Source organism: Musca domestica, unplaced genomic scaffold, assembly GCF_030504385.1.
Source record: "Musca domestica strain aabys unplaced genomic scaffold, Musca_domestica.polishedcontigs.V.1.1 2, whole genome shotgun sequence".
NCBI classification, from domain to species: Eukaryota; Metazoa; Arthropoda; class Insecta; order Diptera; family Muscidae; genus Musca; species Musca domestica.
Genome location: NW_026712249.1, coordinates 30,107,073 through 30,129,083, shown reverse-complemented (window position 1 = coordinate 30,129,083; position 22,011 = coordinate 30,107,073). Strand labels below are relative to the sequence as shown.

General features: G+C 37.9%; 1 protein-coding gene across 1 annotated transcript in view; it reads right to left on the bottom strand.

Annotated features, from left to right (window-relative positions):
- The window catches only part of LOC101887974 (rhophilin-2-A), a 239,869-nt gene that overhangs the window by 198,172 nt on the left and 19,686 nt on the right, over positions 1–22,011 (bottom strand). The window contains exon 2 of the mRNA XM_059122070.1: positions 19,069–19,892. Coding sequence (XP_058978053.1) covers positions 19,069–19,263 — 195 coding nt within the window. The 5' untranslated portion in view covers positions 19,264–19,892. The remainder of the gene's footprint in view (positions 1–19,068; positions 19,893–22,011) is intronic.

Below are 22,011 nucleotides of genomic sequence, written 5' to 3'. Positions count from 1 at the left end.
TTTGTAGCGTTTCTTTTCTGCTAGAAAGAAACAATCATACTACCATTTCTCTGGTCTACCATTTAGGCACTCAACACCCATTCACCAGCAGGTATTCGTTACCTGCTTCCCGCTGTGAGTGCAATAATAAAACACTTTTACTATTTTTTCGAAATTTTTACGACACAAAAGTGCCGCCTCTGTGGTCATAGCTTGTGGCGCATTCTAATTAAAAAGGAACTGATATTCGCCAAGCAAACCATTTCAATTTCATAAAAGTGTGGGGGGGGGGGAATAGAAACTCAACAGGATGCAAAAATTTTGCAAAAGAACTTGAAGCAATGATCGAATGAATGGGAAATGAAAGAAAAAGGCAACAGAAGAGAAGAAAAAATAGGAAGTGGCTAGGTATGATGTTTTGGTATTTATGGAAGCGATGAAGCTATTAAAAATGGGATGTGGCTAAAGAGCGGTGATGGACACAGTATTCCGGGAAGTATTTTATTGAAAGAAAATTATGAAAAAAATCTGAAGGACATAATGAAAGGCCTCCTACTTGAAGGCGGCTAATAAGGATATATTTTCAGCAGAGGATGGGAGAAATATTATGGGCAGGGCTCTCCTAGGAATGGAAAGGTTTCTATGAAAAAATATCTTTAAAATGACATGGCCTTGGGCCTCACAAATTATTTTGATTTTTTTTTTTTTCGAATATAATTTTTATTTTTCGTTTTCCTTGACTACTTCACAATTCCAAAGCGTGCAGCAAGTGGCATCCTTGTCCACCAGCACTTTATGCTAATAAAGTTTGTGATTTAAATGCAGTTTCGTTTTTTGCTGATCTTTTATTTTCCTTTCCATGCGAGTCATAATATTTTATTTTATGACATTATTATAAGAGGCTGTTTTTATTCTGCCACTGCATGGGTCCCTTAATGGGTTTTTACTTTCATTCCAATTACCCTCCCTTCCCTTGGGTAATATTAACATCTCAGTAAAATTCCTATTACCTCGTGAAGCGAGAGAAAAAAAAAAAACGAAAACAAAAAATCAATTAATTTCAAATTAAGTGCTCGGATAATTTATGCGTGGCGGGGCCATTAAAGATAAATGTTTGTGTGGTTATCTCTGTTTTTCGAAAGGTTTGATGTTTGTATTTTGCCTAACGATACGGCTAGTAGATAGTAAGTGAGTAGTGTGCATGCGTGAGCCTCTGTTTGAGGCAATCACAAAATCGAAAGTGTCCAAGGAGATTTCCTTTTTCAATTAATTTCTATTTTTTTTTTTATCTCTCTCTGTCACTCTCTGTGGTATTGAAGAAATGACATGGGTTTCATTTGAATTTTTTTCACAATCATCAATCAAATCAAATTAGGCTTAGCTGAAACGCCAAAGATAAACATGATTTCAAAATAATCGCCATTGGTGATCGGTTGAGATGAACATGAAAATACATTTCTGGAGATTAGGTGGCCAATTTCACTTTTTTATTGGCTTTTAATTTGACATTAATATTCTTGGGATAAGAAGTATTTTGAGGGGTTTTCCAGCCGACGAAGACCTTGAGAGGTCATCTAGAGGAGAACGATTTTAAAGGTCTTTTGTGGAAAAAAATCAACAATGAATCTCAGAGAACTTCTAAGGGAAGATGGCGTTTAAAGGTCATTTATAAGACTTTTGCGGAAAGATGTGTTTAAGAGATCATCAATGGATGTGTGACCCTTAGAGTTAATTTAGGTATACATGACTTTTTTTCAAGCCGTCCAGGAAAAAATAAAAGACCTCTAAATGTCCTCTATGGAAATTTTCTAAAAGTCATCTATGGAAGTTTTCTAAAAGTCATCTATATAAGACCTCCAAAGAAGGCCTTTATAGGTCATATATAGAAGACCCCTAAAGATCATTTATATAAAACCTCTAAAGGTTATCTATAGAAGACCTCTAAAGGTCATCTATAGAAGACCTCTAAAGGTCATCTATAGAAGACCTCTAAAGGTAATCTATGGAAGTTTTCTAAAAGTCTAAAGGTCATATATAGAAGACCTCTAAAGGTCATCCATAAAAGACCTCTAAAGGTCATCTATAGAAGAACTCTAGAGGTCATATATAGAAGACCTCTAGAGGTCATATGTAGAAGACCTCTAGCGGTCATCTATAGAAGACCTCTAGAGTTGATATATAGAAGACCTCTAGCGGTCATCTATAGAAGACCTCTAAAGGTTATCTATAGAAGACCTCTAAAGGTCATGTATAGAAGACTTCTAAAGGTCATGTATAGAAGAGCTCTAAAGGTTATCTATAGAAGACCTCTAAAGGTCATGTAAAAGATCTCTAAAGGTCCATAGAAGAGCTGAAAAGGTATCGAAAACTTTCAAAGGTCATCTATAGAAGATCTCTAAAGGCAATATAAAGAAGACCTCTAAAGGTCGTCTATAGAAGACCTCTAAAGGTCATCTAAGGAAGAAGACCCCAAAAGGTCATTTTCCTATAGATAACCTCAAAAGGTCATTATTCTATAGATGACCACAAAAGGTCATCATTCTATAGATAACCTCAAAAGGTCATCATTCTATAGATGACCTCAAAGGGTCTTCATTCTATAGATGACCTCAAAAGTTCATCTTTCTATAGATGACCTCGAGAAGACTGTAAAGGTCATATATTGATGGAAGTCTTCCAAAGTGCTCTAAAGGTCGTCTCTTAATAGAAGACCTCTAAAGGTCATATTTTCATAGATGACCTCAAAAACCCATATTTTCACAGATGACCTCGAAAAGCCATCTTTTCACAGATGATCTCGAAAGGTTCTTTAAAGGTTATCTATCCATAGAAGACCTCCGAATATCAACTTTCCATTTGTGCAAACAATAGCCATTCGGGTCTTCTGTCACCTTTTATTTATTGGAGGAATTCTACAACTTAGAAAGACAATATTGTCCAGGTCTTTATCTCCCCATTTCATTTCATGCAATTGTAAGAATCTCTCCCTCCCCTCCGTCATACCTAAATAAACCATTTTTCAAACTTCCCACAAGTAAAACAATTTCGCATTTTCCTTTGAAATAAAAACTATTTTCCTTTGCGAAATGCTATCATTTTTTGACATGATTGGTGTCCAGCTGGTTGCTTAGTTGGCTGGCTACTTACACCTGTTTTGTTTCTGGCATATTTTGCTTCTCTCCCTTCCCACATAACCACCATTGCCTTCAACTCAATACCACTAATCTCGAAATCTCGTATTTTATGGTTAATTTGTAAATGATTCGTTGTGGCTCGTGATAGTCCAGGCATGTTTCTCCACCACACCCCAGGCCACACTTCCATTTGACTCCAATCAATTTTGTGAAAGAGTGTGTGTGTGTGTGTGTGTTTGCGTCTTATGGCCAAATTAAGCGAGTGTCCAAGCCTTAATCTATAAAACGAATTAGTGTGATTTAGTTTGGTGTTTCGATTCGATTCGTATGAAACCAGTTTCACTCAAATGCGTGTGGAAAACCTCTACTCACAGTTGGCTGGATAACTGTCGAAGCAGGTTGTTTAGTTTTCCAAAACAACAACAACAGCTTTTTGGTATGCTGTTAAGTTTTTTGGTGAATTTTGAGTTACAAGTTTTTGTTGTAGTGTCTGAGTGGTTTTCATTTGAAGTGAAATTATTTAGTTTCGAATTTCATCTATTTTTGGTGCTTTGGAATTTACAACAACACACACAAAGTTGCAAAAACAACATTGTTGTCAACCCAGTTTGAGATTTTGCTTACAATGGAAAATCAGGCGAAAATTGGAAGAACATTCAAAGGAGATCGATATAAAGGATCATAAGTTGTTCGACCTTCTGCAGATCTTCTATGACTAGACGACCTTCTGCAGCTCTTCTATGGCTAGACGACCTTCTGCAGCTCTTCTATGGCTAGAAGACCTTCTGAAGTTCTTCTATGGCTAGAACGCCTTCTTCAGCTCTTCTATGGTTAGACGACCTTGTGCAGCTCTTCTATGGCTAGACGACCTTGTGCAGCTCTTCTATGGCTAGATGGCCTTCTGCAGCTCTTCTATAGCTAGACGACCTTCTGCAGCTCTTCTATGGCTAGAAGACCTTCTACAGCTCTTCTATGGCTAGACGACCTTCTGCAGCTCTTCTATGGCTAGACGACATTCTGCAGTTCTTCTATGGCTAGACGACCTTCTGCAGCTCTTCTATGGCTAGACGACCTTCTGCAGCTCTTCTATGGCTAGAAGACCTTCTGTAGCTCTTCTATGGCTAGACGACCTTCTGCAGCTCTTCTATGGCTAGAAGACCTTCTACAGCTCTTCTATGGCTAGAAGACCTTCTGCAGCTCGCCTATGGCTAGAAGACCTTTTGCAGCTCGCCTATGGCTAGAAGACCTTCTGCAGCTCTTCTATGGCTAGAAGAAATTCTGCAGCTTCTTCTATGCCTAGAAGACTTTCTGAAACTTTTCTTTGCCTAAAATACCTTCTGAAGCTCTTCTCTATAGGTTTTTCCATGCAGTCTATTAAAATATACTACTCTCAGCTTATCTTAGCACCTATAACGTATTTTATTTTAAATATATACAAGCCTTTATACCAACATAAATAACCACCTCTCTCTACCCCCCTGCATACTTTTTTTTCCTAATGATGGCGACATGTTTTTTCCTAACCGGTAGAAAGTCATTAGAATGCTAAATTAGATTTTCCACCTCGAGAATTTCCTCTCTTCCACACATACAAATGTCTATTCCTTTGCATATCGGGGCAAGTAATCGGCCAACAAATAGACATTCAATCCATCTTGTTGCGCTTAATCAACACTTCCTGCTTTAATAAATGCAACAAATGGAATTGATGACGACGATGGTCGACGACGAGGACGAGTGCCAAATGGACAGACTACAGGTTGGTTGGATGGTTGGCTTGGCTTGGCATGTGTATTTGCGTGTTAAGAAAATGAAGAAAAATAAATGCAAATGTTTAACAATTGCCGCTAACGAAGGGCCTACTCATCTTTAGGAGCGAGAGAGCCGGAAAAAGGAGCTGGTGTTAAAGCAAGCAAGGCAGTCAGCCATGCAACCAACCGAACAACAACCTGTCTAATTTACATCTTGGCCATAAACATTAATTTAAGGTTGGCTGATGTTGTTGCTGGCTTTTTTGGTTAGACAAAACTAGACACACATACATACATGGGTGTAGTGTTTTGAATGAATAGAAACAAAAATAGAGAGTTCTGGTCTTCGCCCGTCTTCAGTTCCATTTCTTTAAAAATGCTAAAAGATCTGTTTTTCTTTCGCTCTATGGTGTCGTTGGCAATGGCGAGAAGATGTTGATATTATGAGGCTCAATAAAAATTGCTGGCAATTTAAAGGCAATTTATTAGTCGGACACAGTATTATACCAACATCAAATACTGTGTCCGACTAAGGGAGGGGATATTTTATAATTTCAATCACTTATATCAAATTTCAAAATTGTACTCCTATTGTACCCTATCGAATTCAATGTTACCAAAATTTTGTATACATCAAAAGGTCTTATATCAGCAGGTCTCCTATCCATATAAGAGCTTCACCAGGTCTTCTATCCATAGAAGAGCTTCAGCAGGTCTTCTATCCATAGAAGAGCTTCAAAAGGTCTTATATTCATAGAAGAACTTCAGCAGGTCTTCTATCCACAGAAGAGCTTCAGTGAATCTTCTATCAATAGAAGAGCTTCAGCAGGTCTTCTAACTTTGGAGAGCTTCAGTGGATCTTGGATCCGTAGAAGAGCTTCAGTGGATCTTCAATCCGCAGAAGAGCATCAAAAGGTCTTATATCCATAGAGGAACTTCAGCAGGTCTTCTATCCATAGAAGAGCTTCAGCAGGTCTTCTATCCATAAAAGAACTTCAGCAGGTCTTCTATCCATAGAAGAGATTCAGCAGGTCTTCTATCCATAGAAGAAGTTCAGCAGGTCTTTTATCCATAGAAGAACTTCAGCAGGTCTTCTATCCATAGAAGAGCTTCAGCAGGTCTTCTATCCATAGAAGAGCTTTAGCAGGTCTTCTATCCATAGAAGAGCTTCAGCAGGTCTTCTATCCATAGAAGAGCTTCAACAGGTCTTCTATCCATAGAAGAGCTTCAGCAGGTCTTCTATCCATAGAAGAGCTTCAGCAGGTATTCCATCCATAGAAGAGCTTCAGCAGGTCTTCTATCCATAGAAGAGCTTCAGCAGGTCTTCTATCCATAGAAGAGCTTCAGCAGGCCTTCTATCCATAGAAGAGCTTCAGCAGGTCTTCTATCCATAGAAGAGCTTCAGCAGGCCTTCTATCCATAGAAGAGCTTCAGCAGGTCTTCTATACATAGAAGAGCTTCAGCAGGTCTTCTATCCATAAAAGAACTTCAGCAGATCTTCTATCCATAGAAGAGCTTCAGCAGGTATTCTATCCGCAGAAGAGCTTCAGTGGAGCTACTATCCGCAGAAGAGCATCAAAAGGTCTTATATCCATAGAGGAACTTCAGCAGGTCTTCTATCCATAAAATAGCTTTGGAAGGTCTTATATCCATAGAAGAGCTTCAGCAGGTCTTCCATCCATAGAAGAGCTTCAGCAGGTCTTCCATCCATAGAAGAGCTTCAGCAGGTCTTCTATCCATAGAAGAGCTTCGGCAGGTCTTCTATCCATAGAAGAGCTTCGGCAGGTCTTCTATCCATAGAAGAGCTTCAGCAGGTTTTCTATCCATAGAAGAGCTTCGGCAGGTCTTCTATCCATAGAAGAGCTTCAGCAGGTCTTCCATCCATAGAAGAGCTTCAGCAGGTCTTCTATCCATAGAAGAGCTTCAGCAGGTCTTCTATCCATAGAAGAGCTTCAGCAGGTCTTCTATCCATAGAAGAGCTTCAGCAGGTCTTCTATACATATAAGAGCTTCAGCGGGTCTTCTACACATAGAAGAGCTTCAGCAGGTCTTCTATCCATAGAAGAGCTTCAGCAGGTTTTCTATCCATAGAAGAGCTTCGGCAGGTCTTCTATCCATAGAAGAGCTTCAGCAGGTCTTCCATCCATAGAAGAGCTTCAGCAAGTCTTCTATCCATAGAAGAGCTTCAGCAGGTCTTCTATCCATAGAAGAGCTTCAGCAGGTCTTCCATCCATAGAAGAGCTTCAGAAGGTCTTCTATCCATAGAAGAGCTTCAGCAGATCTTCTATCCATAGCAGAGCTTCAGCAGGTCTTCTATCCATAGAAGAGCTTCAGCAGGTCTTCTATCCGTAGAAGAGCTTCAGCAGGTCTTCTATCCATAGAAGAGCTTCAGCAGGTATTCTATACATAGAAGAGCTTCATCAGGTCTTCTATACATACAAGAGCTTTAGCAGGTCTTCGATAGATAGAAGAGCTTCAGCAGGTCTTCCATCCATAGAAGAGCTTCAGCAGATCTTCTATCCATAGCAGAGCTTCAGCAGGTCTTCTATCCATAGAAGAGCTTCAGCAGGTCTTCTATCCGTAGAAGAGCTTCAGCAGGTCTTCTATCCATAGAAGAGCTTCAGCAGGTCTTATATCCAAAAACAAGCTTTGGGATTTCTTCCATACATAGAAAAACTTCAGCAGGTCTTCTATCCATAGAAGATCTTCAGCAGTCCTTGGAAAAATATTTTTTAAAAACATCCTTAAAAACTTCAAAGTCCTCGTCGATTTTATAATTAAAAAAATGCTAAGGAAATTTTTGTGAATTTTTGGTCCTAAAAAATATTTTTTTTTAAATCCGCTCCTATTGGAAATTAAAAAAAATGTTTTGAAGAAGTTGCTGTCGATCAGAAGTCCATAGAAATTAAAAAAATTTACATGGTCCTTGAAAACCATAGACAACGAAATTCGTCCCCAGATCATACATAGCCTTTAGCCAAACTAGGCATTTGAAAATTTTGTCAAGTGTTTGATGGGATTTTTTTTATTTTATTTTTCCTTTTTCCCTAGCTATTAGCCAAATTGCTCGAAGATGCAACTGCTGTCGGTGGCAAAACAACAAACTCATCACTGCGTTTCTGTTTTTGTTTTTGTGGACTTCCAACAACTTGTTGCACATACGAGCCATGATGTTTGTGAAAGCTAACATGTTTACCACCACTCATGGCTAAAGTTTTTCCTTGTTTTTCACAGACTCATGTTTTTGTTTTTCCTCCTCATCGTCATCATCATCTGTATCTGGAGTCTTTCATAAATGTTTTCTGTTTAAGCGTTGTGGCCAAAATGGCCACAGAAAAGGAGAAAAAAAAAACAAGTTAACACACCGCCAACACCAACACCACTGATTGCCGTTCGTAATGAGAAACATTTATTTTGTTTTTGCTAATCAAATTTTTGTTGTCGTTTTTTGTCGTTTCTTAGCTTGACAAATGATTTGGAGAATTTGCAGTCTTTGGTGTTGGACGAGGAAAAATGGGTGTTTGCAACATTTTTCGCCAATTTGAGGTGTTATCTGCTTTCTGCGTTTTTTTTTCTCCCGTATCAAATACTAATTAATTTTGAACATAAACTCTCTTAAAGAAATGAGGAAAAACAAATCTTGGAATATCTGTTGGAGAAGTGAAAGCACTAAATATTCCATGCAACTCATTTGTTCCTATAACAATATCCTTTCATTCTCCTGAAATCACATTATTTATTTCAGACCTCCGAGAGAACTCGCTAGAATTTTTGCAAAGAGTGAAAGTCAATCGAATTCGAACGAGAGTGCAAACGAGCAAACTCAATTTTTCGATGTCGATCGAATAGAAGTGAGCTTGTTTTCCTCGTTTTCAAGGGGAAGCAAAATCCGTTCGAGCACTCTTTTAATTTTGTCATACCATTGTAATATTTCTATGTATGTATGTGTATTTTTTCTGCACACGAAAAAAAGAGCAATCCTGCTCGCGGGCAAATTTGCTATGATTTTTTTAAACTAAACAAGTAAAAAAGCTGTAAGTTCGGCCGGGCCGAACTTTTAATGCCCTCCACCATTTGGTACAAATTTGGCAATTTTCAAAAAAAAAAAAAAACCGTTAAAAATTCTGTTAAAATCTTAAAAATACCGAATGCTTATGCGACGACGTGGGCCTGCATAGGCAACTTTTGTCATAAATTATTACAATATTTAAATGCGAAACTTGAAGAAAAATCTGTTTATAATGTAGCTAAAATCGTCAAAATACCGAATATGGGGGGTACCGTTATATGGGGGCTATACGAAGACGTGGTATCCGCTGAAGTATCCATTACGAACTTCACATGCGAAATTTGAAACAATCCCTGTAAATAATGTCGCTAAAATCATTAAAATACCGAATATCGGGGGGTACCGTTATATGGGTGCTATATGAAGACGTGGACCTACATGGCTCATTTTTTGACTTTGGATGAAGTATCCATTACGAACTTCAAATACCAAATTTGAAACGATTCCGGTAAACAATGTCGCTAAAATCATCAAAATACCGAATATAGGGGGGTACCGTTATATGGGGGCTATATGAAGACGTGGACCTGCACAGATAATTTTCTGCCTTAGACTGTAGTATCCATTACGAACTTCAAATACCAAAATTGAAATAATTCCGGTGAATAATGTCGCTAAAATCATCAAAATACCGAATATCGGGAGGTACCGTTATATGGGGGCTATATGATAACTTGGACCTACATGGCCCATTTACGAACTTAATCTGCCTACTGGGAAAATATACATGTGTGCAAAATATTAGCCTTCTATCTCAATTTGTTCGAAAGATAGCGTGATTACAACAGACAGACAGACAGACAGACGGACAGACAGACAGACAGACACACAGACAGACAGACGGACATGGCTAAATCGTCTTAGAATTTTACGCTGATCAATATTATATATACTTTGTTGGGTCTGACATGAATATTTCGAGGAGTTACAAACGGAATGACAAAATTAATATACCCTCCATAGTATGGTGGAGGGTATAAAAATGTAGAAAAATTTGGCTGGACACGAGTATTTCCACAATTATTTTCTAAGCACATGAGTCACTTTCAGCACTACAAGTCAATTCATTCTCAGTAGGCCAGAAAATAATGGCAACCGCATACCTTTTACATTACCAGTAAGCTAAATAATGATTCATAAAATTTACAAGACAATAGCATTCAAGTAATGAGAACTGACAGCACAGAGTATCTATGTCCAAGTATCACACCTTAGAAGAGGAACTTCTTGCCTTTCTACGCCATTTTAGATTAAACAACATGGCAGTGTGTGACATGTAACCATGTCCTCGATATCTAGGCATTTTATGTCGAATAAATAGTGTATGTTCTTTAAAGAAGAAAATGCTTGTCATACTATGCCATGTTAAATCAAACAGCATGACAATGTGTGACACGCAGACGTGTCTTGGATATCAAACCATGTCGTATCAAACGGTGCATGAAATAAGCAACCAATGTGAATGCTGTCTTATTCGGCCAAACGATTTTAATTATTTGTTCTCTTTATGCCAAGAAATTCATCATGAAGAACATGATTCATTTAAATTGGTCTTGCATTAAATGCTACTCACTCACCTGATTTCATCATAAATGACACATCCTAAACATTCAGTATTACATGATTCGATGTCATCATTGACCCCTAATCTTTTTAAGCAGCACAATGCAAAAGTACATTAAGGCGATTACAACATCAAACTATAGACGATGACATATATGATTTGATCGTGGAATTTTTTGTCACAAGTCAATGTAAATCAAACACTCAATACATGATAGACTTGACATGTATATTGCTATAACATGATTTGATGACATTGCCAGCACTTTTTCTTCGTGCTGAGCTAAGAGTATATGTTCAGCTATGTAAAGCCTCGATCGAACTTTGGCCAATGGTACACACGAACTGAAGTGCATCATATCAATATCGGACACATATGCCAAATAATTGGCATATAATTGACATAACAAGTTTTAAGTGTCGTACCAAGACAATTTATTCTATTCATCTGGCGCACTCATTTAATTTCGAAACAACTAACAATGTCTTGGAGTCATCTCAATCTCTAAACTTTATCTGTATTGAGTAAAATATGCAGACATTTATATCACATCACGATGGCATGCCAGTACTTTGCACGCGTAAGTTCAACAGGCCACTGTTTGTCATACATTAACCACTATCATATATTAGCACATAATTTCACTTTGTAGGATACATTCGTTCAATTTCCGCACACATGACACTTGACAATGACGGATTACATGATTTAAGAGCACTATTTTAATGTTCTTGTCGATCAAGCCACGATAAAACTACTAGCAGTTAAACACACAGATGACATTTGGTCATGTCGCTTGACATGCTTTGATGCAATCTTTGACACTGCAATGCAATGTCCATCAAATATCCGTATTTTACTTATATTGGCATAATAAAGTCTATGTTCCAAAACAAACACTTATTCGTTCGTTCCGTATGACATGGTTTATGTTTTCTTTTCTCATATAATAACACAAAATTGTCACAAAATTAGCATAGCATAGTAAATGGATCTCTTAAAAACATACTCAATTCATTTCACCAAAAATGGTATGGTTTGATGTCATCGACTACAATTTGTCACTTCAGATGGTATGTCATGCAATAGGGTTCGGTGCCATTTTTGCCTAAGCTAGAAGTTGTTGTCGTAGACTCTATTTGAGAGCCACAGTAATTTGTATGTTGCTTGAAATGTATTAGGGTATGACAATGCATGGATGTCATACGCTGTTATGCTGTCCATTTAAATAGGCATAACATGACATGAGTTATTTCACCATGGTTTGAATTAAGAAAAATGCTACATATTCTTTCAAAGAATCGCGGCCACCGCCAATGTGGATATTTTAAAGATTTTTTCGAGGTGCAGATGGCACTCGAAACGTGCTTTTTATACCCTCAGCCATATGACTAAAGAGTGTATATATCATTTGATACAGTCAAAACGTACATAATCGAAATAATAGTTTCAGAACTTTTGTAGTCGGTCTAGCGATGTCCCTCCGTCCGTATACTTGACTGGTGCGCACGATAACTCTCGAAAGGAGTATCCGATTTGGTCAAAACATGGTACATCTTAATATTATTATCAAACTTAGATCGAGTTTGGAGATGGGCAATGTCGGTCCACTCCTACTGATACCTCTCCCACAAAAGGTCAAACTTTTCAAAGAAAATATCTTATTGTACAGAAAGAGAAAGAAAGACCATCCGATTTTCCTCCAACTTTGCACATCCTAATATTTGCATCAGTGCTAAGTCAGTTGTGAAAATGGATAATATAGGTCCACTCCATCAAGTACCTCTCCCTAAAGGGAAAATTTTTTGAATAATATTAAATCTTAAGAGTTCCATTGTCTTCAAATTACACGCATTCCATTATTTCTACAAACACAAGATGGAATGGAATATATCGGTTCACTCCTTCTGGTACCTCATACGCAAAGGGTCAAAATTTTGATTATCCATTAAACTCATAAAAGGCGAAATTAACATCCCACTCCATTCAGCCTTGGTACCTCTCAATATTTCCATTAACACAAGATCTGTTATAAAGATGGAAGATGTCGAAACATTTCTTCTGGTACTTCCCCCACAAAGGGTCAAAGTTTCGAATAACAAACACGATCATAAAATCCGAAATAAACCCCCGGTTCTCTTCAAATTTCAAACATGCTATTAGTTTTACTAACACAAGATCTGCTGAGAAAATGGGATATATCGGCACACTCTTTCTGGTATTTCGCCCACGAAGGGTTCAAAATTTTGAAAAACAAAACGCGAATGAATTTGCAAGTAATCGGAATTAATAATTTCGTATAAAATTGAATGTTCGATTTCCTTTAAATTACCAATATTTTCATCAGTATTAGATGAAGTGTATATTATATCACCTATATTTCCACATTTTCCAAAAATTTCACATATTTAATTTAAAATATAGGAAGCAGGCGATATAGTCCAAATATGACACGTTTTAATTTTTATGTAAGACTTAGGTCAGATACGAATAGGACAATATCGGCCAACTGCTTCGGAACCTCCCCCATAAAGGGGCAACAGTTAGAATAAACATAACTCAAGTTTGGGGGAAATACATCTGTCGGCAAAACCGACTGATACTATTTAACTTGTTCTTAGTATCTGAAGGTATTTCCTTTGATTGGGGTTTTCTCGTGTGCATTACAAATATATTTTCTCATAAAAAAGTACTCTGTAATTCAATTAAGAAAATGAATGAAGAGAGCTGACTCACAGAAAAAACGCTGTTTTAAAAATATCTGTTAATGACTGAAAAACGGTAACAATAGCCGGAGTTTCAAAACTCATTAACAGCTAATTAAAAAAACAAATACTATTTCAAAAAAAAAATGCATTTCAAAAGAAAACAGCAAATTAGTGATAGACAACATCTTCATTTGTGGAAACATTTGCAATAGATAAACGCTCACTTAAATATGTAGCTAAGCAGAGGAAGAGTATCTTCATTTGGCGAGGCATTTTTTTTTTGCATTTCATGGCAAGTTTGCTATTTTCTTTCACATGGCTAGTTTTGCTTTTAACTTCCCATCGACTTTTTTGGTTTAGTTAAATGTTTCAAGTCAAACAGCTGGTTTTGGTGTCCTTTTGCGATGAGCAAACAATAAAGGTCAAACATGGTTCAGAGTTTGAGAAACATCTTCCTCTTACCGCAATCTCTCTCGAAAATACTCACAAAGCTAGCCAAATGTCTCACTTAAAATGTCATTACAGCAGATAACCTGTTCTTTGGCCATAAATTTAAGCAGACAACAAGAAATAATATTTTTGCTTAAACAAAACCCAATTTAAAAGTTAGCTCTCAACAAGATCAAGAACCACCACACCGCCAGTATTTCCATCTTCTCAAAATTGCAAACAATTTTTGAAATTCCATTCAGAAAATTCAGTTCATTTGTTAACGGTTTAGTGTTGAAACTAATTTTCGTTGGAAAAAGAGAAAAAAAACGAAATGCGGAATGCGTTTCATTTTCCAAGCTCCACATTGTTGAGTGCAGAGTAGCTTGCTCAAAGAAAACTCATGAAAGTAAATGCCAAGTGTTATGGCTTTCATTCGTATTTCTCACACATAAATCTAGAAAATTATTTTGAAAAAAAAAAAACAAAACAAAAAACATGGAAACTTTCTCTAGAAATTCTCAAACGAAACGAAAACTAATTAGAATGTGTTCTACATTGAATTTATGAATACTGACAGGTTGAGTCGTTCGTTCGGTCGGTAGGTCGTTTGTAATTTAATGCGTAGCGTATTAATGAGAAGATCTAAACAAATGTGGAAATTTTGCAAATCAGACAGATGTCAGTTTTAACGAAAGTTCAAGTTTTTGTAGGAAAAGGGTTACGTCTTAAAAAATAGAAGACTCGTGGGGCTTTTATTATAATTTGTAACAGAATCTTTTTCGGCCTCCGTAGACAAAAACATACAGACATCTTGAAGAACATTTAATCTTCTTTGAACAGCGGACAATCGGGCAGACCCGTATGGTCTTCATAAGCAAGATAATTTGGGCTTTGTAGATGGGACAATTTGCTCTTCGTAGAGAGGGCGATTTGGTATTCGTAGAGAAGACATTTGGGGTTTCCCTTACTCTCTCATATTTGCAGGGTGTACAAAATACTTTGTATATACTTCTGAGTGCGGTAGAGGAGCTGGGAAAACCTAGCAATAAACAATAAATATTCTAAAATTACATATTTCCCAGCCGCCATAAAACACCACATGTGAACAATTCGGTGATCTTTTGCGCTGACGCAAACGATAATGTGTGAGATAATAAAGTTTGTGACCCACACGTACAGATATCAATGCCCTCAGTAAATGTACAAGACCACTTGAATGAAATGTCAAGCAACCCTGCAATGTTCTCCATTCAATATTAGAATAGATAAGAATAATCGTTGCTGCGATTAGGTTAAGTTAGATTAGTTTTTGTAGCACTTAAGAACATATTTTTGAAATAAACTTAGAATTGAAACTATATCCAAGGAATAAGGTTGTTATTTCTTTTCTCATCACCGCATAGAGAAAGGAGTTGAGAATCGAAGAGGGAGATTGGACTCTATTTTCACTAACACAGAGTGAGATGAAAAAACTGCAACCAACTTCAGACTGCTGTCACTTTTGAGCCACTCGGCCGATAGTTGTTAAAAAGCATTTTGGTGAGAAATTTCCAGAAAAAAAAGTTATTCCTGATGAAATTCAAGCGTGATAATGTGATTTCTTTATATTTGGCTGGAAAACCACAAGTGGCTATCGTTAGAGCACTCCAGTATTTAAATGTGAATAAATCGTTTGTGTCTCTTACCATCGCTCGTTACCGTGATACGGGTAGCGTAGCCCGACGTCAAGGAAGTGGACGGAAGAAAACAGAAACATCAGCCGAAATGGTCCGAAAAGTAAAGAAGCGACTTGATCGAAACCCACGTAGCCGTGGCCGAAAAATGGCTAGTGAGCTGAACATATCGCAATATTCCATTCGGTAAATATTGAAAAGTGAGCTCGGAGTAAAGCCACTGAAATTCCAAAAAGTGCAAGAACTTACACCGCAACGGAAAGAAAATAGACTCAAAAGAGCTAAAGAGTTGCTTCGCTTGGACGAAAGTGGTGAACTGCCGAATTTGGTTTTTTCTGTCTCCGATGAGAAAACATTCGTTGTTCAGAAGTTTGTAAACAAACAGAATGATCGTGTTTACATTGCCAAAGAGATTAGCTGAAAATGTGCACATTCGGTTGGCCACCCGAATTCAAGAGCCGTCTCTGGTGATGGTGTGGGCCGCCATAACAGCCGATGGTCACTCTCCGCTCGTATTAATCGACCGATCAGAATAAATGCCGAATATTATCGCGACAATATTCTGGAGGGTGTATAAAAAGACTTGGGTACGCAAACATTTTGGCCGCAGACTTTGGACTTTCCAACAGGACTCAGCATCATCGCACTCAGCATGCGCCACCCAAGAATGGTTACAAAATGGGGCTCCTCGCTTCATTTCCAGCGCACAATGGCCACCAAAATCTCCGGATACCAATCCGTTGTACTATTGTGTCTTGAGTATTTTGGAATGCAAGGTTGGCATTAAAAAATACTTAAGTGTCGGTAACCTCAAGCAAGCGCGTCGCTGGGAATGGGCCAAAATACAGCAGAACAACATTCGGACAACGTTTGACGGTTTCATTAGCCGTTTGAAGGCCATAATTCGTGCCAAAGGTGATCAATTCGAACAAATCTAAACTTATTCTAAAATTTAATGCTATTTCCGATATTTTCGTCCAATAAAATTAAAAAAACATGTAAAAATTATGGCTTTTGACTTTGTTAAAGTTTTTTTATCTTACCCTGTATATACCTAAAACGCAAAGAAGGCATTTATATTCGAAAAATGAAAAAATCGAGGGGAGGACCCCTTGGTCTTCTTCTTTGAGAAGACCCCATGGTCTTCTTCTATGACAAGACCTCCTGTAGTGCAATTCTCTAACTCATTTTTTGAATTACCGACAAAAGTCGGTAAAATTAAAATGCTTATAATTTCGGTAATTAACGAAATTTGTCGGTAAGTTCGCGAAGAAATCAAAGCAGTCGCTAAGACTTACCGATAGATACCAATGTTGTTACTTTAAACTTCTTTTTTATATCAACATTTTGGATTTCAAACTTACCGATTTTTGTCGGTAACTCAAAAAATGAGTTAGAGAATCCCACTACTGGTCTTTTATAAGAGAAGACTGTTTTGAATAGCTACGGTTCCGTTTAAAAGATGAATTTGAGTATAATTGAAAAAAAGGACCAAAAAGACTGCTTTGATGATTCGCTTGAAGGTTAAAATTTTCGTCCAAAATAATCCGCGTATTCTTATCAGTAATATTTCCATAGGCACTATATACCTAATATGCAAGGAAGGTATTTTTATCCAAAAAAAAAAAAAAATAAACAAGTTAAAAAGCAGTAAGTTCGGCCGTGCCAAACTTTGAATACCCTCCACCATTTGCAACGAATTTGGAAATTTTCAAAAAATAAAATCCTTAAAAAATTCTGTTAAAATTTTAAAAATACCGAATATAGCCGTTATTTTCGTGTCTACACGACGTGGACCTACATCGGCATTGTTTGTCATAAGACATTACCAAATTCCAATTCGGAGCTTGAAATAAACGGTGAATAATGTATCTAAAATCATCAAAATATCATATATAGGAAGGTGCCGTTATATCGGAGCTGTGCGAAGACCTGGACCAGCATAGTCAATTTTCTGTCATAGGCTGTAGCATCCATTACGAACTTCAAATACGACATCTCAAACAATTTTGGTGGGTATTGTGCCTAAACTCGTCAAAATACCGAATATAGGGGGGTACTGGTATATGGGGCCTATACGAAGACCTGGACCTGCATAGACAATTTTCTGTCTTAGGCTGTACTATCCATTACGAACTTCAAATACAAAATTTGAAAAAAATTCTGGTGAATAGTCTCTCTAAAATCATCAAAATACCGAATATCGGGATGTACCGTTTTATGGGGGCAATATGAAAACATGGCCCATTTACGAACTTAACTTGCCTACTGGAAAAATAAACACGTGTGCACAATTTTAGCCTTCTATCTCAATTCGTTCGAAAGATAGCGTGATTGCAACCGACAGTCAGACGGACATCACTAAATCGGGTTAGAATTTTACACTGATCAAGAATATATATACTTTGTTGGGTCTGACATGAGTCCCCCTTCTCTTCTTCTATGAGAAGACCCCCTGGACTTCTTCTATGAGAAAACACCCTGGTCTTCTTCTATGAGAATACCACTGGTCTTCTTCTATGAGAAGACCACTGGTCTTCTTCTGGTCTATCTTAGAAGACTCAGTGGTCTTCTATGAGAAGACCCAGTGGTCTTCTATGAGAAGACCCAGTGGTCTTCTATGAGAAGACCCAGTGTTCTTCTATGAGAAGATCTATTGAGAAGTCCCCCTTCTCTTCTTCTATGAGGAGACCCCCTGGACTTCTTCTATGAGAAAACACCCTGGTCTTCTTCTACGAGAATACCACTGGTCTTCTTCTATGAGAAGACCACTGGTCTTCTTCTGGTCTATCTTAGAAGACTCACTGGTCTTCTATAAGAAGACCCAGTGGTCTTCTATGAGAAGACCCAGTGGTCTTCTATGAGAAGACCCAGTGGTCTTCTATGAGAAGACCCAGTGGTCTTCTATGAGAAGACCCAGTGGTCTTCTATGAGAAGATCCAATGGTCTATTGAGAAGTCCCCCTTCTCTTCTTCTATGAGGAGACCCCCTGGTCTTCTTCTATGAGAAGACCACTGGTCTTCTTGTGGCACTCTCTTAAAGACCCACTGGTCTTCTATTAGAAGACAATCCGGTCTTCTATAAGAAGACCCCCTGGTCTTCTTCTATGAGAAGACCCCCTCGTCTTCTTCTATGAGAAGGCCAACTGGTCTTCTATGGACTACTTTGTTGGGTCTGACATGAGTATTTCGAGGAGTTACAAATGGAATGACAAAGTTAATATACCCTCCATAGTATGGTGGAGGGTATAAAAAGAAAGAGGAAGATGGGACAACTTGTCCCCTCTATTTAGGTTACTTTGCGATGTAAACTTTCAAAACGCCAATACACTGTCTTCCATTTTATTCATGTTTTCTGAAACCTGGAAATTGAAACTATTCTGCCGAATATTTTTAACTTTCCCAGCTCCCTCCCTCAAATTCAAGCACTTTATATAAAATTCGTTCAATATTTCATTTAATCCCACTTCACACCTCATTCACCTCTGAGAGTTAACCTTGTTAACCTTTGCAAAAAAAAATGATGTCAAGATCAACAATTAATGGCCTGACAACAAATTTTGAAAACAATTAGACAAATAATTCACGATTTTGTGCTAAATTGCAGCAACAATGAAACCTAAAAATCAATTTGGACGACTTTCTAGAGTAGTTGTTTAAAAATAAATATTCCAAAGGAGCCCTAAATCAAATTGCCAATGGCAAAACGAAAAAAAAACCAAAAAAATTGAAATCTTTAATTGTTCGGACTCACACTTACCCTTATGAAACAAAACGATAATCCATCTGTGGTATCGGTGGCATTGTTGGTGCTGGCGTTGCTGTTGCCACTGCTGGAGCTGGCCACGCTGCTGTTGTGGCTGCTGTGGCTCAAAGAGCTGTTCAGGCCACTGCTGCTGGCGTTGCTGCTACTGGCGCTGTGGGCCGTATCAATGCTGGAGTTGGTGGTATCCATTTTGAAATTGAAAGTTTCACAACTGAAAACGGGTTGTTGCGGTTGTAGAAGTTTGATATGGTTGGGACGGGAAAGCGTTTTTCTTTTTCCCAAAAACAGCAGGAAAAAATGTGTTTTTCTCTTTTTTCTCTTTTCTTTATTGGATAAAATTGCAATTTAATTAACTATTTCTTTTCGATTTCTTGTAATTATGCACTGATTTGTTTAAATATAGATTTTCATTATGGAAAACAAGGAAATCCATAAAATTTTCAAATTTTTTTTCTTTTTTTTCAATTAACAAAAAAACACAGGCCTTCTGTTTTTTTTTTTTTTTTTTTTTTTTTGGGTTACACAAAAAATTTGTTATTTCACTTTTTTTTCTGTTCACTGAATTTTCTTCTTTATGTCGATTTTTTTTTGAATAATAAAAAGAAAGTCAGTCAGTAAGTCAGTCAATCGGTTATTGTTGTTGTTGCTGTTGTAGTTGCATTGGGCACACACCTCTTGTTTTCATTTTTTTCGGCGGCATTGATTTGTTTCACTTTGATTTCGTTCGCTGCAGCTGTTTGGCATTTCACATCGACTTGGCGTGATCTTCACTCACCAATGCGGCGCGACGAACAACTTGAATGACTGATGATATAATTCTGTAATGAAAACACAAGAAAACCGGCATTATTAATTTAAATTCCAAAGGGAAAAACAAGTTTTATTTGGAGGCAATGGGTAACATTACAATGAGGGTTAACCCTTCGGGGGACCAAAAGGATCCGTAAGGGTACGCAATAAATAGGAAGGGGCAAGGAAGATGAATATAAAAATCTAAGCTTTTCCGGAAAAGAAGACATTGTAGTTTCGATAAGAAGATATTCTGGTCCTCTATCTTCTATGAGAGAGTACCCACTGCTCTTCTATGAGAGAAGACCCACTTGTCTTCTATTAAAAAAAAACCAATTGGTCTTCTATGGGAAGACCTTCTGCTCTTCTATGGGATGACCTTCTGGTCTTCAATAAGAAGACCCTTCGATCTTCAATAAAAAGACCCTTCGATCTTCTATGAGAAGACCCTCCGATCTTCTATGAGAAGACCCAGTGGTCTTCTATGGGAAGATCCAATGGTCTATTGAGAGAAGACCCCGGTCTTTTTCTATGAGAAGTCCCTCCCTGGCCTTCTTCTAACAGAAGTCCCCCTTCTCTTTTTCTATGAGAAGACCCCCTGGACTTCTTCTATGAGAAAACACCCTGGTCTTCTTTTATGAGAATACCACTGGTCTTCTTCTGGCACTCTCTTAAAGACCCACTGGTCTTCTATTAGAAGACACTCCGGTCTTCTATAAGAACAACTGGTCTTCTTCTATGAGGAGACCCCCTGGTCTTCTTCTATGAGAAGACCCCCTCGTCTTCTTCTATGAGAATACCACTGGTCTTCTTCTATGAGAAGACCACTGGTCTTCTTCTGGCACTCTCTTAGAGACCAGTTGGTCTTCTATTAGAAGACACTCCGGTCTTCTATGTGAAGACCAACTGGTCTTCTTCTATGAGAAGACCCCTGGACTTCTTCTATGAGAAGACCCCCTGGTCTTCTTCTATGAGAAGACCCCCTGGTCTTTCTCTATGAGAAGACCCCCTGGTCTTTCTCAATGAGAAGAATAACTGGTCTTCTATGAGAAGACCCCCTGGTCTTCTTCTATGAGAAGACCCCCTGGTCTTTCTCTATGAGAAGAATAACTGGTCTTCTATGAGAAGACCCCCTGGTCTTCTATGAGAAGACCCCCTGGTCTTCTATGAGAAGACCAACTAGTCTTCTATGAGAAGACCAACTGGTCTTCTTCTATGAGGAGACCCCCTGGTCTTCTGGTGTGAGAAGACTCCCTTGTTTTCTTATATGAGAAGACCCCCTGGTCTTCTTCTATGAAAAAACCCCCTCGTCTTCCTCTATGAGAAGACCCCCTGGTCTTCTTCTATGAAGAGACTCCCTTGTCTTTTTCTATGAGAAGACCCACTGGTCTTCTTCTATGAGAAAACCCCTGCTCTTCTTCTATAAGAAGACCCCCAGGTCTTCTTCTATAAGAATACTCCCTAGTCTTCCTCTATGAGAAGACCCCCTGGTCTTCTTCTATGAGAAGACCCCTGGTCTTCATCTATGAGAAGACCCCCTGGTCTTCTATGAGAGAAGACCTTCTTGTCTTCTATAAAAATACCATATGGTCTTCTATTAGAGACGACCCTCTGGTCTTCTATTATAGAATTCTATTGGAGAAAACCCTCTGGCCTTCTATGAGAAGACCAACTGGTCTTCTATGAAAGAAGACTCATTGGTCTTCTATGGGAAGACCTTCTGGTCTTCTATGAGAAGACCCCCTGGTCTTCTATGAGAGAAGACACTCTGGTTTTCTATGAGAGAAGAGCCTCTGACCTTCTATGAGAGAAGACGCTCAGGTCTTCCTTAAAAGAAGATTCTCTGGTTTCCCATGATAGGAAACCCTCTGGGTTTCTATAAGGGAAACCCCTCTTGTTTTCTATGAGAGAAAACCTTCTGTTCTTCTATAAGAAGACCCTAATTAGAACAGGGAAATCAAAATTCAATCTCATGTTTTTGTTTTCTTTTGGGCTCTTCCCAAAAAGATATAGAACATGAAAATTAAATTCATTTAATTTATCAAATAAATTAATAATAAAATATTCCCACTAAATTAGTTTGGATTAGGGAATAAAACAAGCTAAGATAGAACTCTTGTATTGCTTTTTTCATTTCTTCATGTTTAC